The sequence below is a fragment of the Triticum aestivum genome, chromosome 3A (genome assembly GCF_018294505.1).
Source record: "Triticum aestivum cultivar Chinese Spring chromosome 3A, IWGSC CS RefSeq v2.1, whole genome shotgun sequence".
Taxonomy (NCBI): Eukaryota; Viridiplantae; Streptophyta; class Magnoliopsida; order Poales; family Poaceae; genus Triticum; species Triticum aestivum.
The window spans coordinates 53,259,473-53,282,737 of record NC_057800.1 but is presented as its reverse complement, the minus strand read 5'-3'; the positions used below and the strand labels follow the sequence as shown (position 1 = coordinate 53,282,737).

Below are 23,265 nucleotides of genomic sequence, written 5' to 3'. Positions count from 1 at the left end.
CCGCCGCCTAAGATTCCGGCGAAAGCAGCCGGCAGGAGCACGCCGGAAGGCCACCACGCGCACGAGGCCTCCCCTCCCTTCTCCCCTGTGTCAGCCGGCCGCTGGATTTGCAGATCTGCGACACTTCATCGCAGGTCGTCGGATTTGGCTTTTTTCGGCAGCCGGTTGCTGCCCCAAGCGATGGAGTGGTTGGAGAGCCTCTCCCGCAGCCCAGGCAAGGGCGCATCGCCGCCTGCAGGTACCGGTTCGTCCGCCCGCCGCCACGGAAGGTTTGCGGGCATGGATTCGTCCGGCCGTCTACCGGGCTCGGCGCTCGCGCAGCGTCTTTGTGGCTTGCCGATGCCGCTCATAGAGTGCGACGACTGCACGCGGAAAGTGTTGCGGCTCACTTCGGGCACGCCGAAGCACCCCGGATGGGTGTTCTTCAAATGCGAAAACGACAGGGTACACTTGCGGTAGCTCATTTCATAGCTCATTTTTAGTTCAATTGTTGTAGCTCACTTCGAGCTTGCTCATTCTTTTGTGTAGGGCGATGGATGCTCATTTTGATTTTGGGAAGGCCAATACATTGATTTGTTGATAGAAAGAAAGTTAATAGATGTTAGCGATCTCCTTAGTACAACCGAAGGCAATGATGCGGCTGCATGTGCAACTAGAGGGGAAGCAACGTCTACTTCTTTCGAACCAAAGATGAAGAAAGAAGAATGTAAAATCAAGAATCCGCAGATCGACAATGAATGCATGGCGAAGATATTAGTCCAACTTGTGGGAGCAGTTATGGAAGTTGGAAATCTTCTGAAATGCATACTTGTGGTTCTTGTTTTCTTTGATTTTGCTATTTTAGCAAAGATTTGGTGATGTCTTTTGTATCTAATGTTGTTGCAAAAGCAAAGAAATGCATTATGCTAGATCAATTTAAGTTGCAAATCTAAGTTTGGAGGGCCGGAAGGAGCTGCGCCATATCAGATGCCGTAAAGCCGACCCGTAAAAAAATTCAAGTCATGGAATTTTCTGGTGTGGTGGATTAAATATTTTGTCAAATGTTTTAATTATTTTGAGAATTACTTCGTGGCAGATTGTAAATAAGTTCAGCAACCCCAAACCAATGAGCTAAATAAAATACAGATGACAATTACAACTAGACACCTGGCAATGGCACGCGGAGGACAGGGCGCAACACGAGTCCATTCTTCCGCCTTGTAGTGACGCCGAAGGCCTCCGTCATGTCAAACCCTGCAGGATCATCCAGCCCCGGCGCCTCCCAGTCGAAGTGCAGCAGCAGACTAGCAAGGGCGAGCTCCACGTTGGCGAGTCCAAACGCCAAGCCAGGGCAAATTCTCCTCCCAGAACCGAACGGCAGGAGCTCGAAGTCCGCTCCCCTGAAATCCACCTCCGACTTCTCGAATCGCTCCGGTCGGAACTCCTCCGGCGCATCGGGCCAGTACCGCTCGTCGCGGCTGAGCGCCCAGGCGTTCACCAGCACCTGTGTGCCCTGCGGCACGTCGTATCCGAGCACACGACAACCTGCCTCTTCCCGGCACTCTCGGGGGAGCAGCAGCGGCAGCGGCGTGTGCAGTCGGAGCGTCTCCCGGATCACGAGCTGCAGGTACGGGACGAGGTTGGCGAGCTGCTCCTCGACCACCGTGCCGCCCGCCTCGAAAGCTTGGCGAACCTCCGTTGTGACCCGATGCATCACCTTCGGGTTCTTCACCAGCTCCGCCATGATCCACTCAAGTGTTGTGGATGATGTCTCGCTGCCCGCGGCAAAGATGTCCTGCATTTATATTGTTTCTGAGTTGACAAATCTACTATGCTGTGCGCTGACTCCGACTAAACAATCAAGCTCATACAGAAATCTTCACTCAAGCCACCAGATTAATTCATGGAAGTTGTTTAGTATTATATCTATCTATCTATCTATCTATCTATCTATCTATCGAATATGGTGAATCTATCTATCTACTAACTGGAGGCATCTTCCCAGCCACCACATTAATTTTACAAGCAAATAGATCTAAGCCGTCAATTCTATATAAAGGAAATTTCAATGGTTCAGATTATATGCGAGTTGGTCATAAGTGTCTGGCTAGACTATGCTACCCTACCACTCTGAACAACGAACAGGAGTCTCCGAAAAAAACTAGTAGGCAGTAGAAGTGTTTTAATGATTGGAAAGCTACATATCAATTGCAGAAGAGAACTACACAAACGCTAACTGATTGAACCGTCATGTTGATGAGCGTCTCATTGGCAGTTACCCGACAGAAGGTGAAGCGTTGAGGAGACTCATGCGAGGAGTTGACAACAAGTAATGGCCGGTGGCAGCTTCGTCCTATGCTCATATTTCATGCTAATACTATATATGCCCTTAGTTTTGCCACATAATTAGGAAAAGCTAATTATAGGCTTTCTGTTAGCTTGTTGGATAAGCTAATTATAAGCTATTCGTTAGCTAATTATAAGCTTTTGTCATATACGTGATAAATTTTAGGGAAGCAATAATAGGCTTCGAGTTCACATATTTGATGGAAAAAACATAAAAGGAAGAGCAAAGAAATACAAATGATTTCTTTAGATGTACTCCCTCCGTCTCATAATATAAGAACGTTTTTGAAACTAGACTAGTTTAAAAAACGTTCCTATATTATGGGACGAAGGGAGTAATAAGTTTAGCCTGCCAAAGCGTCATATATTTTGGAACTCGTGTGTGTACTGAACAAAATATTGCGATAAATTAAATTTAATGCTTATCATCAAGAAAAAATGAATGTCCTGATTAACACCCATCAACACCCATAGAACACTTGCAACGATAGAATCCCCTATAAGTAGTAAATAAAGCATCTAGAAATATGAAATAAATAAACAAATAAAATCAATGTCATCTAGCATCAAATATGTGATAAATTCCAAGGAATCAACAATAGACTTCCTTTACTAGAAAAATGCAAAAAAAATGTAAAAAGAAAAAACAGAAAACAAGTACAAATCGTCTCTTTTATTGTGACATAACTTGACAATTTCTGGAATGGAAGAGACAGACCCTTGAGTCGCTCCGCCCAGGAGTGACATTGGCGGTTCCCCAACCAACCGCCGCTAGTGCTCCCCCACTATCGTCTGTCCACCCTCCTCACGCTGCCAGAAGATGCGACTAGGCTATGCCCGTTCCGCCGATAGCGGAGGTGAGGCTTTCTCTCCTCACGGTGTTGTGGGTCAAAGTTTTGCTCGGTAGTGGTGGTTCTCCTTGTCGTGGTGCTACAACGTGGTGGTCATAGGGGTGGGTGGGGGGATGCATCCTTTGGGCATGGTGGCGCGACACCCAACTACGTACGGTAGTGGTCGCGGATGCGGGCATAATATGGGCGCGTGACCTGGGTGCGTGGTCGTGGTTGGCAACCGTCTGTTGAGGTGCAGGGGGGCTGCAGGTGGTCTGAGGTAGTTAGTATCATGGTCTTAAATCATATCGGAGCTCTAATGGTATGGTCACAAAACATAGAATTTTAACTATATATGAAAATTTTAGGAACGTAGATTCTACTAACCAAATGATAAAATCATAGGGTTAGTCTGGATCGTAAAATCGTAGAATTTGTACAATAGAATCGTGATTCTGACTACCCTTGGTGGGCGGTGTCGACTTCTTTTAGTTGTGGTTGCGCAGTGGTTGTCCGAGCTAGTGTGTGGTTGCGCGCATGGTTGAACTTTGGTGGTGGCTTGTGCTGCCGGGGTTGGCAATGCTGCTCATGGAGGAGGTGTTCGCTATGGTGTTTGCCGTCTTGCTGGGGATTACGAGGTGGCTTAGGATGGCGTTTTCTGAGCAATGGCAGCGGCAAAAATCCTCTTCCTCTAGCGATGTGACTGCCACTTCTGGCTGCTGTAGGATGGTTCTGAGCTGTGGATCTAGGGTCCCGCTTAGATTCGTCATCGGTGTCTTGTGGCATGCCACAATGAGAGAAAAGGGGTCTTAGGGCTAGGGCTCGCCGGTGGGTGCTCTGGTAGTTTGTGGATACCTCACATTGGTGGAGTCCTCATGGGTGTGTTCTGCCCTTGGCGAGAGGCTAGTATCCTTGGTGTGGTCACATATGATGCGGAGGAGAGGCATCAGGTGGCGGTTCGCCCTTTCTTATACTTCGCGTGGTCTGCCATTGCCACTTCGTTCGTGCTTAGGCTACTTTGGAGTATGTTGGAGGCATGTCCTCCTCCCAAGAGGCTTGTCGAGGTGGAAGGTGTCCGGGCTTTGGACATATGCTTTGGTGGACGGGGGTTCGTATCGGCAGCGGAGGCATCCACATGCATCTATTTCCTTCTTGAAAACGTTGTCGAGGATTTTATCCTGACACTAGATCATTGTTGGTCGTAGCTAGCTAGGTTTCCGGTTGCGGGTGCGGGCGGATCCCCTCCACAGGGTTGGTAGGATGGTGGGGTGGTGGAGTATGGAGCAAGACGAAGCATTATGCCAGTGCCATTGGCGCCCACGACCACCATTTCCTCCCTGAAGGTGTTCCAAAGAGCTTCTTCTCCCTTACGTCGGGTCTCTTTGGCCCTTGATCGTTAGTTTGTGATTGATTGTGGTGTCTAGATTCATTAGGGATTTCTTATTGTTTTTATGCGATTATCCCATAATCAACCATGTTTGTATGGTTTAGGGCCTACTTTTTCCTATAAACCAGGTTAACTATCTTCTTCTTAACGAAATCATAGGAACACCCTTTCCTCTGACGAGGTTCCATGAAAAATGTACTAGTATAGAGGTCATGGATATCTCACATCCAGGCTGACAGAATGTCATGAATAGATTGGATGATGATCATCAAGCAAAAAATGGTGTCCTCATGACATCCGTAACAAAAACATTTTATGTTAGTACTAATACATGATTGTCACACCCTAGCTAGTTCATGCATTAGAGTGTTGCATCATGTCTATTCTTTCATCAGAATCCTGAAATGGGGATGACAGAACCCCCAGCCCCCTCTGAAACCAACTAGGGTTTACTAAAAACTTTTTCAATGAACCTGAAATGCCCTTCTAAAATGCCCATCATTTTTGTCTTGGTTCAGAACCTCTGCCAAAAGTGGTCCACATTTTCCTAGGTCATCTTAGTGTCTTTGAATTAAATCATAGATATTTGAATTTGGGCATTTAAAATTATATAAAATATTTCAAATGCTCAAATATCTCCAAACTAAAATGTTTCATGTTGGAAATAATCCAACTATGGACCAGGAGTAGTTTGGTGATTTTAGGAGTTGCCTAAGTATTTTTAATAATTCAACAAAGTTGCAGAGGAATTAAAAAAACAGAAAACAGGAGAAATAACAAAAAACTTACCTGGCGCCCAGCACCCGGCCCACCTGCCGGCCCAGCCCAGCGCCGCGCCAGCGAGCTGCTTGCCGGCCAGGCAGGCAGGCAGGTGCCCGACGGCGGCCGCAGCGTGCGCCACGCAGCTGGCCGTCGCCCTGCTTCACCTCCTCGCCTCGTTGCTGGATGGATGAACTCCACGCCGAGCCGTGAACCCCCAGGACACCTCCATTCTCCCCCAACTCCTCTCTCTCGCGCTCCCCCGCCATGGCCGACGCCATCGCCGCCACCCCCTCGCCGTAGCCACGCCCTCCGTCAACCCCACGCCGTGCCGCCGTGTCCAGGAGCTCCGCCACCCTCCTCTCCTTCGAGCAAGCCGAGCCCCGAGCGCTCGCAAGGCCCGAGCCCACCGCATCGACCTCGACCGAACCGCCGTCGCCGGAGATCCCCTTCAACGCCGTCGTCGCTCCGGCCCGTCCCCGGCCGCACCAAGTGCTTCGTCGAACTCCCCGTGAGCTTAACCATCTTCCCCTCCCTTCTTTTCTTGCTCCCGAGCTGTGTAGTGACCTCCCGAAGCTCAACCGCACCCACCGCCGCGGAGCTCGTCGCCGACGTGCTCCCGGTCACCCTCCGGCCACAACTTGGTGTCCATCATGCTCACCACGTCACATAGCACCTAACCAGCTACTCCCCGCACCTCACCGACCCCTCTAGCATCAAGTTCGCCCTCGGCCGAACTCCGGTGGCCGCCAAAGTCGTCGCCGGCGCCAACTCCGGCCACCCCGACCCCAACGGACTCCACCAAGAGCTGCGGCTCCTCCTCAGCTCCACTCCGATGGCCTCCGCGACTCGTTTGGTTGCCGGAACGGCCAAAACCACTTCCGCCGCCGCGTCGGGCTCGCCGGCGGCTAAACGCCGGTGCAGCCGACCTGGCTTTGACCGCGGGTGGGCCCTGGTTGACCCCGATGAGTCAATGACAGGTGGGGCCCAGCCCTGTTAACTAAATAGGGTTAGTTTTAATTAACTTTAAACTAAACTAATTACCCTGACACCCTGGACCCACAGTCAGGTTTGACCTGGACGTCTCCGTTGACCCTGACGTCATTCTGACGCATGGCTGACGCAATAAATTAATTTCTGGATTTATTCTAATATAGGAAATTCCAGAATATAGTTTAAACTTCAAAAATTCATAACTTTTAATCTGTAACTCCAAATCAGACAAGTTATATATGAAAAATGATCAGAAAAATCCAATCTATCCATCTGTACTGTTTTCATGCATGATTAAACAAGTTAACTTGCTGTTTTATGCAGAACAAGATAAAACACTTTAAGGGGCCATGTATGAGTTTGAAATTTGAATCTTTGGTTCAAATTGGTTCAAACCCTTTGGGTCTTAGTTGCATTAGCCCAACACACTCATATTGCCATGTTTCATGCATGCATCATATTGTCGCACATTGTTTGGTGATGGCTGTGTATCGGTGTTCTTTGCGGCAGGTTCTGCCTCCGAGGAGTACCGTGATTACCCTAACGAAGAACCATATCAGTGCATCGAACCATCAGGCAAGCAACCAACCATTTGATCATATCGATACAATCCCATGTTCTCGCTCCTGCTCTCATTTACTGCATTAAGACAACGCGTTTCAAACTGCTGTGTGCTACGGTAGTTGAACCCATTTCCTCTGCATGACCTGTCATTGCCACAGTAACTAGATGAAACCCACTAGCATGTGTAGGAGTTGTTTGAGCCATATGTATGTGTTGTTCCTACCTTGCTATGCCTGCTATGCTTAGAGTCGTGTCAGGTCTGGTTCATCTGGGTGATGGGCTAGAGTGAAATGATTATGTCGGTAGTGAGGGTGGTGTGGTGAACACGATTTGGTAAAGGTATCGATGAGAGGCCATGTAGGAGTACATGGTGGGTTGTTTCATTGAAGCCGACCTTAAGCACTGAGATCTGTATGTGTGATTTAAGAATCAGCTACTACCATACATTGGGCCCGAAACCAATGGACCCTCTCGGCTTCTTATTCACCCTAGTTCTCTATCCAGGAGTTGCAAGTAGTTTCTGGTGTTTGTAGCCTACTGGAGGCCGTGGACAGCGCTGACCGTAGGGGTGGGCTGTGATGCGGTAGGTACGTGGCACGGTGTACCGACTACCCGTTAGGTATCTCGGGAACCCTGTACACATCGTTCGGGGCCGTATGGGAAACCTCGGCCGGACTCCCTGCGGATGGAACCTGGATAGGCGATAAACCTGGATTAGAGACTTAGGTGATTAGGTAGGTCGTGGCCGACACCCACGTTGGGCTTCCGCTTGAAGGTTGCCGAGTACATGTCGTGTAAACGACGGTAAGTGGTGAGAGCGTGTATGAAGAAGTACACCCCTGCAGGGTTATCATGATCTATTCGAATAGCCGCGTCCGCGGTAAAGGACTACTTGGTTGCCTATACAGTTCATAGACAAGTAAATGGAAACTACTAAAAGCCTCAAGATAAGTGTGAGTGCCGAGGATGGCTTTTCCGTAGGAAGACGGAGGTGGATCCTCGGTAGTGTATTGAAGTGGTGAGTAGTGGACTCGTGTGCGCAAAACCATTTCAAGTTGGAGTCTCGTAGGATAGCCTAGCCAAGAGTCAAAGCTGGCTTGCTGCAATAACTCCACCAACCCTTCTTGATAATGTGCATGTATGTAGGATCTGATGTAAGTCTTGCTGAGTACCTTTGTACTCATGTTGCTATAATTTACATTTTTACAGAAGACGCTGCAACCCCTTCTGATGGGTTCTTCGTAGACGTTGACATCAATGAGTAGGCTAAGGCCCAGGTGGTGATCCTGAGCTTGTGAAGGACCACGTAGTATAGCTAGGCTTTCCAAGCCTCTTTTATTTTACTAGTTGTCTGTACTCAGACAAGTTACTTCCGCTGCTGGTTGTATGACTGTATGACTTGAGTGCTGGGTCATGTGACCCGTACTTGTGTGTATGTTATGTATGGCTCTCTGAGCCTTAAATAAAGTACTTGTGTCGTAGAGTCATGTTGTGATGCCTTGTTGTATTTGCACATATCGAGCATATTGTGTGTATGATTGAAATGCTTGGTATGTGTGGGATCTGACTATCTAGTTGTTTATCTTTAGTAGCCTCTCTTACCGGGAAATGTCTCCTAGTATTACCACTGAGCCATGGTAGCTTGCTACTGCTCTGGGACACTTAGGCTGGCCGGCATGTGTCCTTCTTCGTTCCTGTGTCTGTCCCTTCGGGGAAATGTCACGCATTGAGTACCGGAGTCCTGCTAGCCCGCTACAGCCCGGTTTACCGGAGTCCTGCTAGCCCAGTGCTACAGCCCGGACCCACTTGCTGATGACCGACACGTTCGATGCTGGGTCATGGATGCCTGTCCCTGTAAGTCTGTGCCACTTCGGGTTTACGACTAGCCATGTCAGCCCGGGCTCCTTATCATATGGATGCTAGCGACACTATCATATACGTGTGCCAAAAGGCGCAAACGGTCCCGGGCAAAAGTAAGACGACACCCGTGAGAATACCGTGCGTGAGGCCGCAAAGTGATATGAGGTGTTACATGCTAGATCTATGTGACATCGAGTCGGGGTCCTGACAGCGTTGGTATCAGAGCCGGACTGCCTGTAGGTTCTCCAAGCCAAACTGGTCGATGTTGAGTCTAGAAATTCTTTAGTTAGATGTAGGGGAATTGTTTGTGGGTTGGAACGTAAGGCTCTTTTTACTCCTTTATCTTATGACATTCTGATCTGAGTCAGTCTATTCTTCCACTGGGGGTTAAGGAATTAGGATCTTTTCTCTCTATCAGGTTCACGTGTTACTAATCAGTAGTACCTTATAGGTTGATGGATACAAGCCTAGTTCAGTTCTACTACCACATTATGTTGCTATGATGGACCCAGAACTTTGATATGATGTTGTTGAGTGTGTATGAAATCCTTTGTCAAATGTCTCAAAATCCTTTTTGAGCATTTACAGCTGTTATGCTGTCAAAATTTTGCTAGAAATTCTAATGCCTTTGCATTATGGTTGTGCTTTCAGATGGCCACTCGCGACCTCAATCAAGTGGTTCGCCTGACTCGATGCCTAGATGTACCCGGCCATACTGCCATGTTGGTCAGGGTAATGACTGAGGCTGGATACCGTTGGTATCCTGAGTACACGGTCGAAGAGCAATTTCGAGACTTTAACCAAAGCCAGTATCTTTGCACTGTCAGGATATTTCCATCTTATCCTGGATCCACCGAGCCCCTTCACTGCTCCTATGGACTCGGGGTTACTATTGAGATGGCTGTGCAGGATGCCGCTTACTCTATGATGACCATCATGCGAGTCAGGACTGGCCTATTTCGGGACTCTGATTTCCGGTATATGCCAGCATCACTTCCGGGAGCACAAGGGTATCTCCAGGCTATCTATGCTGACCCCACTCAGGAGGATTCACGGACTCGCACCACTGCTGAGATGCTCGAGGATAAGGACCGTGAAAATCGGGCCTTGAGGCTAGAGCTTTTCAATACCCGTGCTGACCATTGGGCCACTTTGACTCGGTTTGCACCGGCTGTGCAAGCTGGATATTCGGATATGCGCGATCTCTATCCTGTGAGATCTGCTCTGCCAGACGTGATGGGTTGGCGTGATGTAGGAGGCATCACCCCACCTCGTGGTCCCCGCAGGCCACCGTCTGTTGGTCCAAGACCTCATCCTAGCCCCTATGGTCCACAAGCTCCGCGAGATCGTCTGTTCCCGGATGATCATGTTGAGCTTCCCGGCTATGGAGGTGACTTCTACGAGGACTACTACGGATCGGTCTGAGTTAGTGGTAGTATCACTAGTTCGTACTAGCTGTGTCGTCTATCGTCCTGCGTGACTCGTGGGATATGACCTAGTTTGTACCGCCTTCCGGAGGTGTAGAAAAATAATGTATAGGAGCTCGGAGTGCCTCCGATGTGATGTAATCTTCTTTTCACCGTAATAGTACCTTGTTTGGTCTTGTACTAAACCTTGTATGGTGTGTATGACGATGGAATAAAAGGAGCAGTTTCTGTATCTACCATGTCATACGGATGATCATCTTGCATTCCGAGTTATTCCTTACATTCTGTATTCTATGTCGGAATCTTATTATTCTGACCAAATCATTGTCTTGTTTACCTAGGATGGTCAACACGCGCAATAACCCTGTTTCCCAAGAGCAGGCCGAAGGCAGTGAAGTCGGGAATGCAAACCCGCCTCACCCTCCTTCCCTAGCCGAAGTTATGCTGGAAGCCGAGAGAAACAAGCGGGAGACCAACCGTTTGTTGGAGCGTATTGAACAGAACACAGCACACCATCAGAGGACTAACTTGGTGTCACTCAGTGATTTCATCAAGTTACATCCACCCACGTTCCACCACTCCGTCGAGCCTCTCGACGCTGATGACTGGCTTCGCAGTATTTCTCACAAACTGCGTTCTGCGCTAGTAGCTGAGGCTGACAAGGTCACCTTTGCTGCATATCATCTTGAAGGCCCCGCCAGTCTATGGTGGGAGAATTATGGAGCTATGCGCCCAGCGGACCATGTCACTACTTGGGCTGAATTCAGCGAGGCTTTCCGTGAACATCACATTCCGGAGGGTCTCATGGACCGTAAACGTGAGGAATTTTGCAGTTTCACTCAAGGCCGACTCTCTGTGGATGCTTACAGCAGGGAGTTCGGTAACCTCGCACGATATGCAACTGAGGAAGTTTCTACTGATGCCAAGAAGCAAGCAAGGTTCCGTAAGGGACTTAGTCCTGAGCTTCGCCGCGACCTCCGTCTGCATGAGTGCACATCTTTTCAGAAGCTTGTTAACAAGGCCATCAGTGCTGAGACTGGTCAGACTGATTATGACGCAACACGCAAGCATGGCCGTGACGTGGGTTCCTCATCCGGTGCTGGTCCTCAGAAGCGCCGCGTGTGGGTGCCTAACACTGCCCTGCCACCCAGGTTCACACCGAGGCCATCCTTCCAGGCGCCTCGCCCCGTTCAACAGTTTGCACCAGCCAAGCCCTATGGTGGTCCAACCAACAATGCTCCTCCACGCACCAGTTCCGTGACTTGCTTTAAGTGTGGGGAATCTGGCCACTATATGCGCGAGTGTCCCCAGACCAACCCCAACCAATCTGCTAAAGCTGTTGGCCGTGGCAAGCCGACAGGGAAAGTGTTCTACGCCAAGCCGGCCACCGCTGCACGTGGCCATGTCAACTGTATCTCTGCCGAAGAAGCTCAAGAGGATCCCAACGTCGTTCTCGGTACGCTCCTTGTTAATTGCCACCCGGCATCTGTTCTTTTCGATACAGGAGCATCTCATTCATTTATATCCGAGAGCTATGCTCGTCTGCATAACACCACATTTTGTGAGATGCCCACCTCTATGGTAATTCAAACTCCGGGATCCAAATGGCAAACCTCCAGGGTAAGTCATGGAAATGAAATCCAAGTCGACAGACTTGTTTTCCTTGCATCTTTGATAGCTCTCAAATCTTCAGACATTAATATCATCTTGGGTATGGACTGGATGTCAGCCCATCATGCCAAAATTGATTGCTTCTCTAGGACTGTTCAACTCACCCATCCTTCGGGGAAGATAGTCAATGTCTTGACCCGAATAGCCAAGCGACAGTTATATTCTCTTAACGCCAGCCCTTTGCCAGACCTTGAGGACGTCCCGGTAGTCCGTGACTTCCCGGATGTCTTCCCAGAGGAATTGCCAGGTGTTCCACCTGACAGGGATGTTGAGTTCGTAATAGACCTCATTCCAGGAACCGTCCCGATTGCTAGAAGACCCTATAAGATGGCACCACTAGAACTAGCCGAGCTTAAGAAACAACTCGATGAGTCCTTGAAAAAGGGTTTCATCCGACCTAGTTCATCTCCGTGGGCTTGCCCCGTCCTCTTCGTCAAGAAGAAGGATGGTACGGACCGGATGGTTGTAGATTATCGACCTGTCAACTTGGTCACAATCAAGAACAAATATCCGCTCCCCAGGATCAACGACCTGTATGATCAGCTCGCTGGATCCTCAGTCTTCTCCAAAATGGATTTGAGGTTGGGCTACCATCAAATCAAAATCAGGAACGGGGACATTCCTAAAACGGCCTTTGTTACTCGTTATGGCCAATACGAGTACACCGTCATGTCCTTCGGTTTAACCAACGCTCCAGCCACCTTTTCTCGGTTAATGAACTCAATCTTCATGGAGTATTTGGATAAATTCGTCGTGGTTTACCTCGATGATATACTCATCTACTCCAAGAACGAGGAAGAACATGCCGAACATCTAAGGCTAGTGTTGAAGAAACTTCGAGAACATCGTCTTTATGCCAAATTTTCTAAATGTGAATTTTGGTTGTCAGAAGTGACCTATCTGGGTCATGTAATATCTGGTAAAGGTATTGCTGTTAACCCTGAGCGAGTTCAAGCCGTCCTTAATTGGACTCCACCTGAATCGGTCAAGCAAGTTCGGAGTTTTCTGGGCTTAGCGAGCTATTGCCGTCGCTTTGTCGAAAATTTCTCCAAAGTTGCAAAACCTCTAACCGAACTCCTCAAGAAAGATAAAAAGTTCGAATGGACTCCACAATGTGAGCACAGCTTTCAGGAACTGAAAAGACGCCTGACTTCTGCTCCCGTACTAGTACCGCCAGATTTCTCTAAGGACTTTGTTATCTACTGCGACGCCTCGCGACAAGGACTAGGCTGTATTCTCATGCAAGATCGACACGTAATTGCTTACGCTTCACGGCAATTGCACCCACATGAGGAGAATTATCCTACTCATGATCTAGAGCTTGCAGCTGTAGTCTATGCACTTAAAACCTGGCGACATTACCTCCTCGGTAATCGTTGCGAGATATTCACTGATCATCAAAGTCTGAAGTACATCTTCACCCAACCGGATTTGAATCTCAGGCAAAGACGTTGGGTCGAGTTGATCACAGATTTCGACTTAGGAATAACTTACACTCCAGGGAAAGCCAACGTCATGGCTGATGCGCTAAGTCGTAAATCTTATTGTAACAACCTGATGTTACAACAAAGTCAACCACTTCTCCATGAGGAATTTCGGAAGCTTAACCTTCACATTGTTCCTCAAGGATTCCTTTCCACCATGGTGGCGAAACCTACCCTTACGGATCAGATCATCAAAGCACAGAAGGTAGATCCGGGAATTTCCCGCATCAAGAGAAACATCAAGAAAGGAGTTGCGAATTGTTTCTCCATTGATGATCAAGGGGTCGTATACTTTGGGAATCGGCTAGTGGTTCCCAAGGTGCGAAACCTGAGGCGATTGATCCTTAAGGAAGCTCATGAATCTCCTCTCACTATTCATCCCGGTAGTACCAAGATGTATCAGGACCTACGCCAGAGGTTCTGGTGGACCAGGATGAAGAGAGAAATTGCTCAGTATATTGCTAACTGCGACGTCTGCCGTCGTGTAAAAGCAGAGCATCAACGGCTTGAGGCACCCTTCAACCCCTAGCTATTCCTGAATGGAAATGGGATAAAATTGGTATGGACTTCATTAGCGGTTTTCCCAGAACTAAGAGAGGGAATAATGCTATCTTCGTCGTGGTCGATCGTCTTTCCAAGGTAGCCCATTTCTTACCTGTTCGTGAGAGTATAACTGCTAGTCAGTTAGCAGACTTGTACATCTCCCGAATAGTGTCTCTCCATGGTGTTCCTTTGGAAATTAACTCGGATCGAGGAAGTCTCTTCACCTCTCGATTTTGGGAAAGTTTCCAAAATGCTATGGGAACCCGCCTTTCCTTTAGCACCGCTTTTCACCCTCAATCAAGTGGTCAAGTAGAACGCGTCAACCAGATCCTAGAAGACATGCTTCGAGCCTCTGTTATCTCATTCGGAATGGAATGGGAGAAATGCCTTCCATTTGCCGAATTTGCTTACAACAACAGCTATCAATCTAGCTTGGGTAAAGCCCCTTTTGAAGTTCTCTATGGACGACGGTGTCGAACACCCCTTAATTGGTCAGAAACCGGGGAAAGACAATTCTTTGGCCCGGATATGATCCAGGAAGCAGAAGAGCAAGTTCGCATCGTTCGTGAAAAGTTGAAAACAGCCCAATCTCGTCAAAAGAGTCAATATGACCGAAAACATAAGGCTATGACTTTCGAGGTTGACGAGAAGGCTTACCTTCGGGTTACTCCTCTGAAGGGAACCCATCGTTTCGGTATCAAAGGCAAATTGGCTCCCCGTTACATTGGACCTTTTCGTATTCTCGCTAAACGAGGAGAAGTTGCCTACCAGTTGGAACTACCTCCGCATCTCTCCAGAGTCCACGATGTCTTCCACGTTTCTCAACTCAGGCGTTGCTTCTCGGATCCTATCCGTGGAGTGGACCACGAAACGCTTGATCTCCAAGATAATCTCACGTATCGAGAGTACCCCATTCGTATCCTCGATCAGGCCGAGCGTACCACTCGACGTCATAATATCAAGTTTCTCAAAGTTCAATGGTCGCACCATTCTGAGGATGAAGCAACTTGGGAAAGGGAGGATCGTCTTCGACTCGAGTATCCCGCCTTCTTTCCGGAGGAACCCAAATCTCGGGACGAGATTCTTTTGAGTGGGGGTGAGTTGTCACACCCTAGCTAGTTCATGCATTAGAGTGTTGCATCATGTCTATTCTTTCATCAGAAACCTGAAATGGGGATGACAGAACCCCCAGCCCCCTCTGAAACCAACTAGGGTTTACTAAAAACTTTTTCAATGAACCTGAAATGCCCTTCTAAAATGCCCATCATTTTTGTCTTGGTTCAGAACCTCTGCCAAAAGTGGTGCACATTTTCCTAGGCCATCTTAGGGTCTTTGAATTAAATCATAGATATTTGAATTTGGGCATTTAAAATTATATAAAATATTTCAAATGCTCAAATATCTCCAAACTAAAATGTTTCATGTTGGAAATAATCCAACTATGGACCAGGAGTAGTTTGGTGATTTTAGGAGTTGCCTAAGTATTTTTAATAATTCAACAAAGTTGCAGAGGAATTAAAAAAACAGAAAACAGGAGAAATAACAAAAAACTTACCTGGCGCCCAGCACCCGGCCCACCTGCCGGCCCAGCCCAGCGCCGCGCCAGCGAGCTGCTTGCCGGCCAGGCAGGCAGGCAGGTGCCCGACGGCGGCCGCAGCGTGCGCCACGCAGCTGGCCGTCGCCCTGCTTCACCTCCTCGCCTCGTTGCTGGATGGATGAACTCCACGCCGAGCCGTGAACCCCCAGGACACCTCCATTCTCCCCCAACTCCTCTCTCTCGCGCTCCCCCGCCATGGCCGACGCCATCGCCGCCACCCCCTCGCCGTAGCCACGCCCTCCGTCAACCCCACGCCGTGCCGCCGTGTCCAGGAGCTCCGCCACCCTCCTCTCCTTCGAGCAAGCCGAGCCCCGAGCGCTCGCAAGGCCCGAGCCCACCGCATCGACCTCGACCGAACCGCCGTCGCCGGAGATCCCCTTCAACGCCGTCGTCGCTCCGGCCCGTCCCCGGCCGCACCAAGTGCTTCGTCGAACTCCCCGTGAGCTTAACCATCTTCCCCTCCCTTCTTTTCTTGCTCCCGAGCTGTGTAGTGACCTCCCGAAGCTCAACCGCACCCACCGCCGCGGAGCTCGTCGCCGACGTGCTCCCGGTCACCCTCCGGCCACAACTTGGTGTCCATCATGCTCACCACGTCACATAGCACCTAACCAGCTACTCCCCGCACCTCACCGACCCCTCTAGCATCAAGTTCGCCCTCGGCCGAACTCCGGTGGCCGCCAAAGTCGTCGCCGGCGCCAACTCCGGCCACCCCGACCCCAACGGACTCCACCAAGAGCTGCGGCTCCTCCTCAGCTCCACTCCGATGGCCTCCGCGACTCGTTTGGTTGCCGGAACGGCCAAAACCACTTCCGCCGCCGCGTCGGGCTCGCCGGCGGCTAAACGCCGGTGCAGCCGACCTGGCTTTGACCGCGGGTGGGCCCTGGTTGACCCCGATGAGTCAATGACAGGTGGGGCCCAGCCCTGTTAACTAAATAGGGTTAGTTTTAATTAACTTTAAACTAAACTAATTACCCTGACACCCTGGACCCACAGTCAGGTTTGACCTGGACGTCTCCGTTGACCCTGACGTCATTCTGACGCATGGCTGACGCAATAAATTAATTTCTGGATTTATTCTAATATAGGAAATTCCAGAATATAGTTTAAACTTCAAAAATTCATAACTTTTAATCTGTAACTCCAAATCAGACAAGTTATATATGAAAAATGATCAGAAAAATCCAATCTATCCATCTGTACTGTTTTCATGCATGATTAAACAAGTTAACTTGCTGTTTAATGCAGAACAAGATAAAACACTTTAAAGGGCCATGTATGAGTTTGAAATTTGAATCTTTGGTTCAAATTGGTTCAAACCCTTCTGGTCTTAGTTGCATTAGCCCAACACACTCATATTGCCATGTTTCATGCATGCATCATATTGTCGCACATTGTTTGGTGATGGCTGTGTATCGGTGTTCTTTGCGGCAGGTTCTGCCTCCGAGGAGTACCGTGATTACCCTAGCGAAGAACCATATCAGTGCATCGAACCATCAGGCAAGCAACCAACCATTTGATCATATCGATACAATCCCATGTTCTCGCTCCTGCTCTCATTTACTGCATTAAGACAACGCGTTTCAAACTGCTGTGTGCTACGGTAGTTGAACCCATTTCCTCTGCATGACCTGTCATTGCCACAGTAACTAGATGAAACCCACTAGCATGTGTAGGAGTTGTTTGAGCCATATGTATGTGTTGTTCCTACCTTGCTATGCCTGCTATGCTTAGAGTCGTGTCAGGTCTGGTTCATCTGGGTGATGGGCTAGAGTGAAATGATTATGTCGGTAATGAGGGTGGTGTGGTGAACACGATTTGGTAAAGGTATCGATGAGAGGCCATGTAGGAGTACATGGTGGGTTGTTTCATTGAAGCCGACCTTAAGCACTGAGATCTGTATGTGTGATTTAAGAATCAGCTACTACCATACATTGGGCCCGAAACCAATGGACCCTCTCGGCTTCTTATTCACCCTAGTTCTCTATCCAGGAGTTGCAAGTAGTTTCTGGTGTTTGTAGCCTACTGGAGGCCGTGGACAGCGCTGACCGTAGGGGTGGGCTGTGATGCGGTAGGTACGTGGCACGGTGTACCGACTACCCGTTAGGTATCTCGGGAACCCTGTACACATCGTTCGGGGCCGTATGGGAAACCTCGGCCGGACTCCCTGCGGATGGAACCTGGATAGGCGATAAACCTGGATTAGAGACTTAGGTGATTAGGTAGGTCGTGGCCGACACCCACGTTGGGCTTCCGCTTGAAGGTTGCCGAGTACATGTCGTGTAAACGACGGTAAGTGGTGAGAGCGTGTATGAAGAAGTACACCCCTGCAGGGTTATCATGATCTATTCGAATAGCCGCGTCCGCGGTAAAGGACTACTTGGTTGCCTATACAGTTCATAGACAAGTAAATGGAAACTACTAAAAGCCTCAAGATAAGTGTGAGTGCCGAGGATGGCTCTTCCGTAGGAAGACGGAGGTGGATCCTCGGTAGTGTATTGAAGTGGTGAGTAGTGGACTCGTGTGCGCAAAACCATTTCAAGTTGGAGTCTCGTAGGATAGCCTAGCCAAGAGTCAAAGCTGGCTTGCTGCAATAACTCCACCAACCCTTCTTGATAATGTGCATGTATGTAGGATCTGATGTAAGTCTTGCTGAGTACCTTTGTACTCATGTTGCTATAATTTACATTTTTACAGAAGACGCTGCAACCCCTTCTGATGGGTTCTTCGTAGACGTTGACATCAATGAGTAGGCTAAGGCCCAGGTGGTGATCCTGAGCTTGTGAAGGACCACGTAGTATAGCTAGGCTTTCCAAGCCTCTTTTATTTTACTAGTTGTCTGTACTCAGACAAGTTACTTCCGCTGCTGGTTTGTATGACTGTATGACTTGAATGCTGGGTCGTGTGACCCGTACTTATGTGTATGTTATGTATGGCTCTCTGAGCCTTAAATAAAGTACTTGTGTCGTAGAGTCATGTTGTGATGCCTTGTTGTATTTGCACATATCGAGCATATTGTGTGTATGATTGAAATGCTTGGTATGTGTGAGATCTGACTATCTAGTTGTTTATCTTTAGTAGCCTCTCTTACCGGGAAATGTCTCCTAGTGTTACCACTGAGCCATGGTAGCTTGCTACTGCTCCGGAACACTTAGGCTGGCCGGCATGTGTCCTTCTTCGTTCCTGTGTCTGTCCCTTCGGGGAAATGTCACGCATTGAGTACCGGAGTCCTGCTAGCCCGCTACAGCCCGGTTTACCGGAGTCCTGCTAGCCCAGTGCTACAGCCCGGACCCACTTGCTGATGACCGACACGTTCGATGCTGGGTCATGGATGCCTGTCCCTGTAAGTCTGTGCCACTTTGGGTTTACGACTAGCCGTGTCAGCCCGGGCTCCTTATCATATGGATGCTAGCTACACTATCATATACGTGTGCCAAAAGGCGCAAACGGTCCCGGGCAAAAGTAAGACGACACCCGTGGGAATACCGTGCGTGAGGCCGCAAAGTGATATGAGGTGTTACATGCTAGATCTATGTGACATCGAGTCGGGGTCCTGACAATGATTTTGTTCACAATAAATACTACTATTACATATATATGAATTAGTCCTGAAAATATATAATCGAAAAAGAGAATCCTAAGAAATTCATAGATGACGGGAGTGTATATGTGCTCAACATTTCTGCAAAATTATAATCAAGATCCATCATGTTTCCGTTCGAAAAAGGACAAACGATATATGCACTGAATCCCCTCAATATACATGCATGCATGCTTCATAAATTTGCTACTCCTACATGAGTTTACCAATCAGAAGTTGCTTGGACATGACACAACTAGATTATCGTGCTCTAAGCACAAACTGACTGGAGTAGTTTAATTCGTTCCCTCCTAGGGCTAACAAGAAAAAGCTTTGAGAAGTTTAAAATAATTTCTGAAAATGTTTTACTAAGTCAACCCTACGTCTCTTTTTTTAAACATTAGTCAACCCTACGTCTCTATGATTAAACACTGAAACTCGTGAGAAAGGGATTGATGACTGATAATATTATTAAACAAGTACTCCCTCCATTTCAAAATAGATGACCTAATTTTATATTAATTTTGTATTAAAGTTAGTACAAACTTGAGTAATCTATTTTGGAACTAAGGGAGTAGTATTTCTCAAAAAATACATTATTAAGCATATAAAAATGGTTTACTATGTTTACCCTATGTCTATGATTTTGTACAAACATTACATGCAGTAAACACTGAAATTCGCCAGCACGGGATTAATTACTGACGTTATTAAGTATAGTATAAATGTAACTGAGATTGCTTACGAAGATGACGGCTTTAATAGAGTCGATGTCGAGGTCGCCGCCGCCGTCCTTCTGTATCCTCAGGAGAACATCGATGAGGTCCTGATCGTCGTCTCCAACACCGTCCATCCTCTCCAAGTGCTCGGCGATGATGCCGTCGAGGATCACGAACACAGTGTCACGGCACTCCTCGGCGCGGCGAACGGCGCCGCTGGCCCAAACGAGGAGCCGCGACGACGGCCACAAGTCGGCCAGGTTGAACCCCCTGCCAAGCTCGTTAGCGCGGTCGACCTCTCGGAGGAACACGTCCCGGTCCCTGCAGCGGTCCCCCATCACGGCGCGCACCGTGCTGTCCGCCAGCATTGCCGACAGCCGCGCGCGCATGTCGACCTCTTCCCCGCCGGCAGCGATGGCGCGGAGCATGGCGGCGACCTCCTGCTCCCGGATAGCACGGAAGGAGAGGACTCGGCGGGCCGTGAGGAGCTCGGTCACGGCGATCCGGCGCATCATTCGCCAGTGGTCGCCATAGGGGGCGAAGATGATGTCCCGCCCGCCGTTTGTGAGCACGCGCACGGTGGAGCTCAGGGGCCGTGAGGCGAACGCAGCGTCGTGGGTCTTCATCACTTCGCGCGCACCGGAGCGGGAGGAGACGACGAGCGTGGGCACCTCGCCGAGGTGGAGCAGCATGACGGGCCACCCGTAGCGCCGCGCTATGTCACGCAAGGCCCGGTGCGGGAGCTGCCCGGCGATGTGGTGCAGACTGCCGATCACCGGCAACGTCCACGGCCCCGGCGGTTGGCCCATTGGTTTGTTTTGTGCTAGCTGCGAATGTGATTGTCGCTTTGGCTCGTATATATATAGTACTAGTACCAATATTCCCGGCCGGCATCGAGACAATAAAGCTGCCACGCTGCTGCTTAATTTCTTTTTTTGGTTGATGTTTCATTTTTTTCCTTTTGGGCAATACATAACACAAGGAAATTAACAAGTCTTGGAAAATCCAGTGCACCCCATTTACTTATTAAGATTGTTTATTATAGATAATATGTTGATCCTTTGTAAACTATCTTAATTTTACTTCTATATTTCTAAATTCTAAAGGGGTGTGCTATGCGTCCGCCGGCTGATCTTTTTAAAAAATATGCCGGGTCACGAGCCATTAGATCGTGTGGCCAAGCGGCGTTCTTTAATTTTGCAATAGAGGTAATACTGCAGAAACCTTTGCAGCAAATGTTGTGTTGCAGAAATGTTTTCAACAGAGGTCATGTTGCAGAAAACTTTTGCAACATAGGTCATTAGCAAAAAAAGTTGCCTTCGCCTTTTTGCAACATATGTAATGTTGCAGCAATTTTTGCAATGGAGATGATGCTGCAGAAATGGTGCCTGTCCTTGCAGACGCATGTCACAGCAGCATTGCCGTCGTTCGTCACCTTTGCCCTTAATTGCAACCGGGAGGCAGATGGTGATGATTGGGAACTGCATGGAGGAGGTTGGTGGGGTCGTGCCATGCGCTCCACAGCAGCCAACAGACCTACAGCGGCTGACGGTCGTGGTGGAAGTGGCCGACGGCCCAACGAGTTGCGGCACCTCACATAGTCCAGGCGACCACTCCATGCGCGTGAATTGCTAGCCACCCATGACCAGGCATGAGAGATGACAAAGAGAGATGGGAGAGAAAAGGAGATCTAGATGGGATAAAACGAGCAACTCGACTGAGACAAAGGGAGAAAGGAGTAGTGTGGTGCATGGGCCCACAGGGGACACGCGCTACGCGCCAGTGGAGGCGGACGCGCCACGCTGAATCGGCCGATTGATCATAATCATTTCCCAATTCTAAAAGGAATACTGCACAGGTTGGACTATTGTAGCTCCAATTTATTCTTGCAAAAACTACAGTGAAAAGAAGAAATACAACCATGTGAAATGGGATGTCGTTTGGCACCCAAAAGATCAGGGTGGTCTTGGGATCAAGGTTTTGTATTTCTTGATGCAAAATAATCTCATGGGGCACCGAGAATTCCGGTTACTAACCCGAAAAATAATTATCGAACAATTTTTTAATGGATTTGAATCCAAAAAAATCATTAAAATTCAAAAATCTGAGGTATTTTGCTTGGTAGAACGATTTCTTGTGGGGTACCAGCCGGGATTCACGATTACCGGGCGGTAACCGAATTTTCTCCCCAGTAACCAAATCACTACTTGGGACTCAAGATCTTGAGGTAAAAAAAAATACTGCCTTCCTTAGAAAATGCCATTTTTCAACTTTTTATCGAGGATAACTTATAGGAAAAACTTTTGGGCAACAAATATCTTGCCTCAAAAGCATTTTGACAGGTTCATTGGAAATCAGGGAATTCACACTTCTAGGCTTGGCTGGTAATGTTCTGTAACCGCTATTCACAAAACAACTACTCCCTTCGATTCAATATAAGTTTTACAGTTTTGAATTAGGGTCAGTTTAAAACTACGACACTTATTATGGATCGGAGGTAGTGGTATTTCTTGGCTAAGTTAACAAATTGCCCAAACGCTCAGAAGCCAGCACTTAGTTAATTAGCTTGGGAAGGAACGTACAGAGAAGGCCGCAAGATTCCTTGTGGTATATCACAGGATCCATTCGTAGAGACTAATTAAGAGCTCATAACTTACTGTGCATAAGTATATGCATTTTCTCATCGTTAGCAGCCGGATGAATCACCTTGACCTTAATATGTTAAGTTGTTAACACTAACTGCAATTAGATCTGGTCGCACACGAATACGTCAAGCCAATGTTAATTAGTATTTCGATTGGCGACTAATTGCAGCCAGTTCCGTAAGCTAGACAACTTTGCTGCATGCTCTCACACACATAGAAACCCATATTAATTAGTATTTCGATTGGCGGCTAATTGCAGCCAGTTCCGTAAGCATACATGGGCGGCTGATGCAAACTTAACAATGAATTATTCGTAACTCCCATGGGTTCGAGGAATCGTTGATCAAAGGAAAAGGGGGTACCAAATTACAGGACGGAGCCGTATGAGGCGAGAGTCTCACATACGGTTCCTTTGAGAAGGGTGTGATACCACCACCTATCAGGCCCGATGAGCGGTCAAATGAAAGTTGCAAAGTCCTTGATTGCTTTAGTTGGTTATAACGTCTCTAACATCCAAGTGCACAATCATCTTCGCAAATGGCAGAATAAGTGGTCAAGAATTGTTTATCTCCAATAATAAGTGGTGCACTCTGGGATGATGACAAGAAAATGATAGTACTAGAAGACGAACACTATTTGGGTCACACTCACATATGCATGTACATGCTGCAATCATTTTTACACGCTGAAATGATGAGACACACCCTGAATTGTACAAGATTATCATGGATCTTGTTGGATTTCCTCTCGCCGAGTGGTTGCTTGTTTTGGATCATAGTAACAGTTGTAATAATAAAAATGTCTTAATTTCGTGAAGATGGATGATGAATTCAGCACAACAACGTTCAATCGTATCTAGGAAAAGAATCCAGATCTTATTTGAG

The 23,265-nt window shown here is 48.2% G+C and overlaps 1 protein-coding gene across 1 annotated transcript; it reads right to left on the bottom strand.

Annotated features, from left to right (window-relative positions):
• Positions 1 to 1,138: 1,138 nt before the first annotated feature.
• On the bottom strand, positions 1,139 to 20,545 carry LOC123056753 (zealexin A1 synthase-like). Its single transcript, XM_044480037.1, has 2 exons — positions 19,763 to 20,545; positions 1,139 to 1,774 (listed from the first exon to the last, which is right to left on the bottom strand). The coding sequence occupies exons 1-2, from the start codon at positions 20,543 to 20,545 to the stop codon at positions 1,139 to 1,141; spliced, it is 1,419 nt and encodes a 472-aa protein (XP_044335972.1).
• Between the last annotated feature and the right edge of the window lie 2,720 nt (positions 20,546 to 23,265).